Source organism: Prunus dulcis, chromosome 8 (assembly GCF_902201215.1).
Source record: "Prunus dulcis chromosome 8, ALMONDv2, whole genome shotgun sequence".
Taxonomy (NCBI): Eukaryota; Viridiplantae; Streptophyta; class Magnoliopsida; order Rosales; family Rosaceae; genus Prunus; species Prunus dulcis.
In genome coordinates this window covers 2,160,182-2,171,872 of record NC_047657.1, presented here as the reverse complement: position 1 = coordinate 2,171,872, position 11,691 = coordinate 2,160,182, and the positions used below count along the sequence as shown (strand labels likewise).

Here is an 11,691-nt window from a genome sequence, read left to right as displayed (position 1 = left end):
GTAGCTATGATGTTCATTCAGAAATTTCTCCAAAGACAAACAAAGGTATGTTTGGTAATAAATAAATAAAAAAATAAAAAAAGGATCATCTGATTAGTGCTACATTATACCGCCATATACATAAAAGCCAAAGCACTAATTAAAATTGTTTATGAAGAGTTAATAATTGAAGAAAACAACATGAAGTTCTTGTCCAAGTTCTTATGAAAAATCCTAATTATGCCTCCTACGACAATCTTAGCAGTGGCCATTAGAAATGGGCAACTTTTCATTCGTTATTTGTTTGACAAAAAGGAAAGGGGGTAATGTACGCATGAGCATGAAAGCAGCTTTCAGGTCAAGTCAACGGGTAGATATTCATCAGCTGAGCTTGTTTACACGATCCATAAAGTAGGAAGCAAGTAAACCCTAATTTCAACTTAGAGACACCACCAAAGCAGAGATTTCGTTGATGTCTCTTGCCAGAGTAGCTCAACAACTCTCTCAATACTTCTGTAAGACACATGGTGTTTGGGAAATTTTCTGTACGTTATTTTTCTTCTCGATCGTATATACAAGATTACATTGGGATAGAAGGAAAGTAATTAACGCACTTATCATCTGTTCTTGATATTGAGATAGCTCTTGAGTTCTAGTGCTTTCTCATGAGTCATCCTCCTTTGAATTCTAGTGTTTTATATTGGTTTTAGTGTCTTAGGTACCAAAACGTTTTATTGATGCAAACTGACGGAGTGAAATACATCATCCTCTTTGATAGAGTTAATGAACCCATCTTGACCACAAAAAAAGGTGTTAATGAATCCATAAAAGATCAATACAACCCAAATTTTTTAATGTCGAATGTTATGACATTAGCCACCTTTAAAATTATATATATTTTTTGAGGGATCTCTCAAATAAAGGGTCCCCTACTAATTTTTTTTTTTCAAAGATCCAAATCATTTATTGTTTTAGTCTACATTGATAAGATCATCCTTGAAAAAAAATTAGACAAATCGGAAACCGTTTCTACCTCCAATTCTGTCCTACAAAATCAATAAACACGGTGCTTTAAGAAAGTATTAAAATTTCAAAATTTCAATTGAGTGGTCAAATGATATCGAATTCAAGTGATATTTTGTAAAGATGATCTTTAAATGAATATCTACAAAATAGACTGTTTGAATTAGTAAATATAATACAAAGTGGGTCCTACAAGAGTATCCCTGAAATAAGCTTATTTGAAGGATCCCTCAATTGAAACTTTCTATATATATATATATATATATATATATATATAGCCATTCACAAGTAAACTGGTTCTAATCTCAAGCACTCCTGATAACCGTTCCAAGGGATGATGTCATGCATTACTATATCCCACTTGCATTTTTATGTATATTGAATTAAAAATGCTAGTTATATCACATTTATATATCACATTGTGAACCACCTCTCTAATATAAGTGTGCCCCATTGTATTGTTGGGCTCCACCACTATTAGAGAGATGGTATGCCTAGCATTACTATATGTAAATATACAAAAATATATGTTAGTATCTTATGATGCTAGATAATCTCTACCTAGTAAAAGAACATTAGTCCGTATGTAAGAATACCAAACTGTTTTGGAGGATATTTCTTATATTGAGAGGGATGATAACATACAAAATTCATACACACTACACATATACTATATACTTATACAAGAAATACAGTTAAATTGAAACCTAAATTGACCTAGTTATGGCCATAAAATGACGTAGCTAAACCTAAAACAGACTATAAACGAAGTATATACGGGCTCTTTAAGATTTCCCAGTCACTTATATTCATGTCTTTTTCATTAGTTTAGAAGGCTAAAATGACGTAGCTATGGCCATAAACACCATATGACCAAAGAAGATAAGTAAAGCACTTGGACTCTTTCCCAGAAGATTAATGCGGACATTAAGAAATTGAAACTATGGATAAGGAAGGTGAGGAAAGTAATATCAAATTTTGGAGTGTAATGCAACTTTGGTCGACATCCACTAACGATTTGATCAGCCAATTCCTTACCTGCTTCTAAATACTAGCTAGCTAATACCAAGAACATTTCATTCTCTCCAATCTATAAATACGCAAGTTCCCCATAAAGGATTTTCATCTACCTTCGACACAAAACAACACAACCTAGCAAGCCAAACTGCGATGAAAGGTGTTCATTTCCTCACAAGCACTGTTACCATATTGGCATTCACAAGTTTCCTTGTGTCCGCCTATGACCCCAGTCCTCTGCAGGATTTCTGCGTAGCAATTAATAACCCCCCATCTGCTGGTATATAATAGTATATATAGTTCATTTATCTAATATTAGTATTTGCACATTAGATACTCATAATGCCTTATGAATATTATGAAACTATTTTGTTGTTAATCATATGTTTTTGAATGAGTGCATCATCAACTATTTATCCGCATGCTAATCGTACCATATTTTCTGATCATCTTATGAATCACTTCTCTAATGGATGTGAATTCACAGTTATGTGATTCCGCCTCTATACAATTAAAAAATAAGTAGTTCAAATAACAACATTATTGTTCGTTTTAATGCATGTGACAACTAATACTACAAAGACAATAACCTTCTTTTTCTTTTTCTGTTTTCATAGTACAAGCAGTGTTTGTGAATGGGAAATTCTGCAAGGATCCAAAGTTCGTTACAGCAAATGATTTCTTCTTTTCTGGGCTTCAAATTGCCAAAAGCACAGTAAATCCAGTTGGTTCAACAGTGACAGCCGTGAATGTAGACCAAATAGCAGGATTGAACACTCTTGGCATTTCCCTAGCTCGCATAGACTTCGCACCAAATGGCCTAAACCCTCCTCATACTCACCCTCGTGGCTCAGAAATTCTTGTAGTCTTGGAAGGTACACTCTATGTCGGATTCGTCACATCAAATGCTGATAATAATCGGCTAATCAGCAAGGTGTTGAACAAGGGAGATGTATTTGTGTTCCCAATTGGTCTCATTCACTTCCAACTCAACGTGGGATACGGCAACGCTGTAGCCCTTGCTGGCCTTGGCAGCCAGAACCCAGGAGTGATCACCATAGCCAATGCAGTTTTTGGCTCCAAGCATCCCATCAACCCTGATGTTTTAGCCAAGGCCTTCCAAGTGGACAACAAATTGGTTGATTATCTTCAGAAACAGTTTTGGTACGAGAACAATCAATAACACAAACCTATACATTAAAAAGCCTAAGGAATTTAGGAGGGCAAGTACCGCTTTGGATGTATTAAGTTCGCCAATAGTTATTGAATAAGATGGTTCTCTGTCTTAGTGGTTTTTGATATATAAATAAAATATTATAGTGGGTTGTCTTCCATCTCTTAAATTTCTTAATTACTAGAGTTTGGAGAGTTGAAAAAAATTACATTAAATTTTAGAGAGACGTGTAAGTGCCACACTACTAGCCATACCAATATTGTCATCAACTTAATCACCTAAAAAACTCAGTAGATGTGATGTTTTATCCCAAAAAACCTCAACAATATTAGTAGTTGCACTATTCATTATATAGTTTATTTAATTTAATTTAGTTCCCGATGTGCGGCTTATATTTTTAACAACAGTCCTGATCTCTTGGACTATAGGGGTCCAAGAGATTTGTGGTCACTCATCGTTGGATGTAAATTAAACGGTTCACTCACTCTTGCACTCCTTTTAAGAAACTTTTTTGAACAATTGGATTAATATCCAACGGTGGGTGACCACAGTCTCTTGGACTCCTAGAGTCCAAGAGATCGGGACTGTTTTTAACAAACCCATTGCATACACATATTCAACTAATTATATATCATTTGAGAACTTAATGATGAGTAATGCTATACTCACCACATGTTTACCCTACATTTCTATATCATATGGTATAACATGTCCATATTATATGTCACATCAATTAAATCAATGAAGTGTATTTTAATTAAGACAATTAAAAAAACAAATACTCGAATAAATCATAAAAGAAAATAAAATATCAAATAATTTTAATTGATGTGGTTATCCACCTTAGCTGTCACATAAGATGGTATAAGGATGTGGTAAACAAATGTGGTAAGAGTAGCATTATTCCTTAGTAATTCTAATTAATTGAGGAGCCTTGCTTTTTCAAGATTGGTAAGTTCGATACCGGCAAATCAGGCAAAGGCAACAAACCCTTTAGTCAAATGTGATAATCCTCTTAAAGTCACTATTTCAATCAAAAGATAAGATAAATAAGGGAACTCAACAGTTCTAGCTAATTATAGCCAACTGGAGTTCCTTTTCACCCTGTATAAAAAAAATAACAAGGGTTAATCGTTTTATTAGTCACTGAATTTAGACTTGATTTGCATTCCAAAATGGTTCCCGTGCTCCTTTAACTTTAATTTCATTAGGACAAATGGTTCTGCCATCAATTTTGTTAACTTTTCTGTTAAATGCAAGGGCAAAATAGTATTTTTGTATAAAATATTAATAAAATATTAATAAAAAAGTAAAATTAAACTCTCTCTCTCTCTCCCCCTCTATCCCGATTTCTACTCCCCCTAAACTTGATTTTCTTTTTTTATTTTTTTGGGTTTTTTATTTGATTTTCTTTTATTGTTATTTTAAAGATATGATTTTTTATTCATTTTTTTGGTTTTAATATAAAAATATCATTTTGCCCTTGCATTTAATAGAAAAAGTTAACAAAATTGATTGCAGGACCATTTGTCCAAACGAAACTAAAGTTAAAGGATCACGAGAACCATTTTGGAAATTGAGGTACTCAAATGCAAATTGGGTGGAAGTTAAGGAACTAATAAAATGATTAACCCAAAACAACAAAAACAATTCCTTTCCACCCAATCACGAATTTGGGGCCTCCATAATGAGAAATTATACAATACTGCTGTAGTACCAGCTGGTTTTACTTAGTAGTACTACTGTCTAACCAACATTAGCCATGTGTACAACTTATACATATCAGCCGAACCTTGAAATTCTACCGTTCACATCCGTTGACTGAAACTCCATTCAAAGCCAGAAACGACAACTTAACACCCCTTAACAACACTTTTACAAACCAAAATAGAGAGACAAGACCACTCTGCAAGCACTAATTGGTAAAAGTTTTAGTTTATGTTTTCCGATTTATAAGACAAGGATTGAAGGTTTTCTAAATTTTAAGGATTTTTTACAATTCACAACTATTTTCTTAAGTGATGAGTTTGTTTTTACATGTGAAAGATGGAAGCATGTTTTGTTCAAACCATTGATATTGATATTAAGTTTTCACGAGGCCAATGTTATTTTGATAACTTTCTCTTTTTCCTACTTATCTGTAATGAGCTATTATATATTTGTATTTGTATATGCACTATGTGATGGGTGGAAGATTGTTCTGAAATCAATATCTTTTGCTTAAGTTTTAGAGGATTGATTAGAGTTGAAGCTTTTGGTTTTAGGAAAGTGTGAAGGAGCATTTAAATCATATGCTTACATATGGGTTGAACTTTGTTTTCATGTATAAAGAACTACATGTAGCTTGATCCCTTGGTAAGGGTACGTAGGCAACCTAGAGTTACTAAGGGCAGCCACAAGATCAAGTGCTGAAACTTTGTTCAATTAGGTCATATTGGAAATTGACAACGTATCCATGTTGTTCTAAGAGTTGAGACCAGATTCCGATGGTTGAATGATTTATGCGGTATAAAATGGCCTTAGGCCATTCAGATTTATTTGTCTGAATCATGTTGAACAATTGGAATTTTTCAGTTTTAACTGTATATTTTTACAGGTGGAAATTTATTGGGAAATGTTCATTTTTCAGGGGAGACTCTGCCAGTTTTCTGGCAGAAGTTAAACCCTTAAGTTTGTTTTCGTTTTGCGGTTCAGGGAAAGAGGGGTATTTTGGATATTATGCCTGACACCTATCAGGTGTTGGACACGCACATGGTTCGATACAGATTCCAAAGTGGAATTTGAGCCAGGTCTTGTCAAGTGTCATCATATGTGATATTTTTGGAGGAATGTATTAGTGATAGGGTGATGGCGAGGTTGGGGTGTGGGTGGTTAATGCATTTAGGTACCAAAAATTGCCTCTATTGTCCATTTGTAATACAAGGAGCACTGAGGGTGTGTTTGGTTCATGGGAAATAAAACGATTCTCTGTGTTTGGTAAGTCCAAGTATGGAAAATGGTTGTCTCGCGCATTGGAAAATATGAGAGGAAATGAAACCCACTCCCCTTAGTCCCTTGGGTGAAAAGGTTTCATGTTCCTTTCCCATGGGAAACTAAGGGCATAATTAAATGCACATTTTTCATTACCATTTCATCCCCATTAACAATTTAGAATTACAATATAGCATTAATATGCATTATTTTATGTATTTATTTAGTTCATATTTCTAACGTGGGTATAATAGGAAAATTAAACAAGGTTTGTTTTACAATCTTACACAAACCAAACATGGGAAAGGAAATTTTCATTTCCCATCCCTTGGGAAATGACTTCCCATCAAATTCGTTATGCGAACCAAACAAGGCCTAATAGCTCATGTGTATGGTATATTATTCGGTTGAGTTACTAGTTCCAACCAATCAAATTCAATCAAACTAAATTATCCCCAAACACTACAAATTTCCTTATCCAAACCACTACAAATTTCACATGGGGCTTATAGCTCAAGTAATTAAGAGCATTCTTCCATGGTGACCCCTTACTTGATCCCTTTGCCTATCGGAGTATAAATGATTGGTGGCTTCTAGTATTTCACCCTTTCTTGACTGACATCGCCTATGTCATCAATCACGTATGTCAATTCATGCATGCTCCTCACACCACTCATCTTCAAAGTATCCAACGGATTTTTCGTAACATCTAGGGGACTCTTGAGCATGGTGCTCTCTTTCATCGGACTTTTGATTTATCACTATTTGGCTTTTCGAATTCTGCTTGGGCGAGTACTATTGATGACAGTCAAGGTGTTCTATGTTGGCGAGTCCTTATTTAGTTAGGATTTTGGTTCCTTATTTATTTAGGATTTTGGTTCCTTATTTATTTAGGATTTTGGTTATTGTGTTCTGCCTTACCTACTATCATGCTCACAGAGTGTCTGTGTTATGCTTTTATGTGTTCTTCTATGTGCCCTATTTGTTAAGGTTTGTCAGTTGTTTCACTCGTGGTTTATGACAAAGCCTTCTCTACAGTTGTTCGATTGGTCAATGCCGAGTATGATGTTCTATGACTCGCTTGTCAAGTTGGACATGTGAAATATCTTTGCCCCAACTTGAGGGGGAGTGCTGCGAGTCTTTATTTAGTTAGGATTTTGCTTCCTTATTTATTTAGGATTTTGGTTACTTACCATTTATTTAGTCCTATTATAAATGGAATTTATTTATTATTGTAATTTAGATATATTTCCTATTTTATTTGGGATTAACACATCTTTGTACTTGTATAAATACCTCCATATTAGAGAATAATAAAAATATGAGCATATATGAGCATAACTGAATATTTGCCCTAATCACACGCACTTGTTATGTTCATTTTACTTATCAATTGGCCAATGTTGGAGACCAATCAGAATATAACCAAATAACATAATAAAAACAATATTAAATGTATTCTATATATATAATCAAATCAATATAGCAATAGAATGAATTACAAAATACTGCTTGAATAGATGGTAGAGTCCTGTAGAGTTGCAGTGTCCTTTAGACAGTATTTCTCCTCTACCCTTGTGCTTGTAGTTCGATAGGAGTCCATCCATCATGACTAAACTATCACAAATCAAAGCCTAAGCACTGTGGCTTTGATTTCTAGTGAACAACGATATGCTTTCTCTCAGTAAGTATTTATGTGTGAAAATGATAATGCAATTCCAAATTCTATATCTTCTGATTTGGACGAATTGTCAATATATAGAGGTCTGATACTTCTTCATCCAACAATTATAATAACTGTTTAAACATTTTTGAATTTCAAATAATGATTTTATCTGAAAACGAATTTCTAATTAATAAAAAAATTAAATCAACAAAGCCTCAAGGCCCATCTTTTCACAATTAAATATATATATATATATATATATATTTGACTATAAATATATATATATATATATATATATATTCCAAGCTCAAATTAAGATGAGGCCTAACTTTGCTTCTACTAGGCCCGTACTCTATTTAGGGCTTCTAAAGTATTGATACTTATAAACTATGAAAAGAAATAACTCTCTTCTGATGTGGGTAATAACAAATATGGTCTAAAATATCGACAGTTTCGGAAATATTGGTGGTCCAAAAACACGGATATATCGATGGAAATATCGAAAAAAAATCGATATCGATAAAAATTGAATAAAAATCACAGAAATTGTGAGAAAAACTTGGAAATTTTTATTGAAACTTTAGAGGATGTTTATTTAGTCAATTGTCTATTATTTTGTCACAAAAAATTGGAATAAAATGCATGGCATGGTGGGTAGAGTGATTTAAGTTGATTATGCAGCGACCTAAAGAACACCATGTCTTTAGAAAATATGTAGTAATTAGTGAAAGAAAATTAAACTCCCCATAATTTTGTAGTTATAATAATTTACTACAATATATTGCATATGATAAGATATATGAGCTTGAATATATATATATATATATATATATATACAGTCCTGATCTCTTGGACCCCTGTAGTCCAAGAGATTTATGGTCACTCACCGTTGGATGTAAATTTAACGGTTCACTCATTTATGACTTGAATTGGGTAATAATCATTTATGGCATATTGCATTTATATATATCATTTTGAACCATTGGATTAATATCCAACAGTGGGTGACCACAATCTCTTGGACTCCTGTGGTCCAAGAGATCGGGACTGTATATATATATATATATATATATATGAGTAACTTAGTACCACATAAAAAAAATTCATATTAAAGTTAAAATTTAGTATCAGATATAATGAACAATATTAAAATTGACAGGACCCGACCCAATTTCCACTTTGAAATTCGGGCCAAGCCCTGTGCGTGTCCGACACCTGGCGAATGTCGGGCACAAAAGACCTTTTTACCCTTCTTGCTTCAAATTCTCTTTAAAATTCCCTTAGACTTCTGCCGAAATTTCGGCAGAGTCTCCCCTGTATTTTGACCAATCCCAAAATTTTCCACCTGTTAAACAATCAGTACATCCATCCCAACAGCCAGAATGTCTCAAGTAACAGATCTCAATTCCATTTTTCCACTAATACTAGATATCAGAGCATAATCTAAGTTTTCCAGGTTTCAAGGATTTTCTACAAAACTCTACCTTGGCGCGGAAGCTATGATTGGCCCGGTGGTGGATCCCGCGTACTTCTACGGCCTGGGGGTGAAAACAATTTGAAGATGTGAGTGGACCAAACATAAGAATTCTTGAAAACAGTTTAACAATCATAATAACCCCCATTATAAAAATTGTTAAGTAACTGAATACTTACAATCCATTTAAAGCATACTAAACTCAAGCATTCTATGTAATTCATATTCAAGCTCGATAAATTTTATTCAAAAGCACTGAAATCAAAGCTTGTATAAAACACTGAAACCAAACTTGTATAAAAGTACTGTACTCAAACCTTGTATAAACCTTGTTAACTAACTGAAGAATGTACTCGAATAACTCAACAAATATAGAGAGAGATAATGCACGAATATCAAAGAAACCAATATAAAATAACTGAAAGTTATGCTTCAATAAAAGAAATTCAAAATCCTCTGAAAATACCACCTATTTGTACCCCTGTTTTATCCGTCAATTCCCTGGCAGGTCTCGGGCTTCATGCAGGCTACCCGAGCTACAAACTGGCGAAATTATGGGACTATGATCAGCCTGTCCCGCCGGCAGATTCCTCGATGACACCAAGTCAGCTCGAGTCGCTCTGGCAGGATGCAGGGGACCGTAGTCAGCCTGATCCGCAATCCTGGCAGGTCTTGGGGACACAGAGTCAGCCGAGCCGCAATCCTGGCAGGTCTCGGGACACCAAGTCTGCCGAGCCGCAAATCATGGCACTCACGGTCCGAGCGTCCCCGAGACTCATGAGGCAAAGTCAAGTGCACTGACATAAACTGAAATCGGACTGGATGTCCGTAGACATCGGTCCAACTCTGGGTAATCACCAAAAATAAATGGGTACGATGTGGTTTTAAAATAAATTCCTTTTAAAACAAAAATCTGAATAATAACTGAAATCTCAAGTTGTGCTGCTATTTCTTCTGTCATAAGCCTCAAAATCTGTTTTCTATAACTCTTAAGCTTGTAAAAGTAAGCAGCACACAACTTATAGAACTATTTATGTACTAATCATGCTCAGAAACACAATAAAGCTTGCTCAAGATTAATTATGGAGTTTAGTCAAATAAACTCGTTTATAAAAACTCTTTTATAGAAAATCAATATAAAATCACTTATAAAATCTTATTTATGGAAAACCTCTACATAACTTATTTATATAAAATAATTCATGAAAGAAGGTCCACTCACAGATGGTCCGAGCTACTTTGACCCTTCGAAGGTCTCTTTTGCAATCTTGTCGGGCTCCTGGTGCCTGATTACCCATAAAGATTTAATTAATAAACTGCTGAATAAAAAGAATTTCAACTAAACACCCTGCCCCAGCTCTTAGAAATACGTGCACTCGTTTCAGGTTACTCCTATGCCCACCTTAGCTTTTTGGGACAGTTAGACCGGCCTTAAGGGACCCGAAACCTCAACAAGCGGTAAGCTGCCAGATCGGCCGATCCGGGACCCCGTGGTTCCACGGTCTCCGATGGCCAATCTGGGCTCCTCTGAAGGTTCCTTACAGAGAAGGAACCATGTTCTGCAATTTTGGTCCTAAACGGACGGTCGGATTAGCCAAAATCGCGTTATCGCTTAAAATCCAAATCCTAGTCTCAGGGTTCCCGATTCCGGAGTATCCGGGACTCCGATTCGCAATCCGTCGAATTCTACACGATCCTGACATCATGTAGACCGACATATCCGAAATTCAGCGTGATCCGATTATTTAACGACACTGCACCCACGGATCGCGCGATATGGAAAATCCGTTCGAGGCTCAAACGGACTCCGATTCGAGATCGACAAAATCCCACATGCTCGTGACGACACGAGGGTCACAAAACTGCATAGAATTACCTCACTACCCTTGCCCACGCGCTCCAGCACGTGCGGGCAGCTTTGGGTGTCCAAAGCAATTTCGGGTGGCCGAAAAATCTCGGAACCAAGACTCCAAACTCCTACCCTAGGTAAAATACCCCATTTGGGGTCACTTTTGTTCTTGGGCACACCCCAAAAAGTGACCAAAAACAGTAGTTTCGAGCGGCCGAAGTTTCGGCCAGATTTCAAGTCGAAAATCGAACCCCTTAGAGCTAAAATCGATCGAAACCCATATACCCATCCGCTAGAACACGAAAAATAGCTGAGAAACCATACCTTACTCGATCGATTTGGTGGAGAAACGAAGGAGAATTTTGAGCTGGAAGTTCGGGTGGCTTTGAAGGAACCTCCGTCGGAAAACATGATTTTCCGGCCAGCTCAGGGCGGCCCCGGGGTTGAGGTCGGTTAGGTCGTGACGGCGACACGGAGGCGGACCAGATGGTATCCACGGCGGAGATCGGCTCAGCCTGTGGTGGCCGGGCCGTTGCCGA

The 11,691-nt window shown here is 35.9% G+C and overlaps 1 protein-coding gene across 1 annotated transcript; it reads left to right on the top strand.

The window, feature by feature from the left end:
* The first annotated feature begins 2,172 nt into the window (after positions 1 to 2,172).
* Positions 2,173 to 3,202, top strand: LOC117636956 (germin-like protein subfamily 1 member 7). The gene is made up of 2 exons (XM_034371684.1): positions 2,173 to 2,299; positions 2,637 to 3,202. Exons 1-2 carry the CDS (start codon positions 2,173 to 2,175, stop codon positions 3,200 to 3,202), a joined length of 693 nt encoding a protein of 230 aa, XP_034227575.1.
* The last annotated feature ends 8,489 nt before the right edge of the window (positions 3,203 to 11,691 follow it).

Coding starts and splice junctions, on each gene's coding strand:
- LOC117636956 (XM_034371684.1), top strand. CDS start 2,173: ATGAAAGGTGTTCATTTCCTCACAAGCACTGTTACCATATTGGCATTC. Junction 2,300..2,636: donor TAATAACCCCCCATCTGCTG/GTATATAATAGT, acceptor CTGTTTTCATAG/TACAAGCAGTGTTTGTGAAT.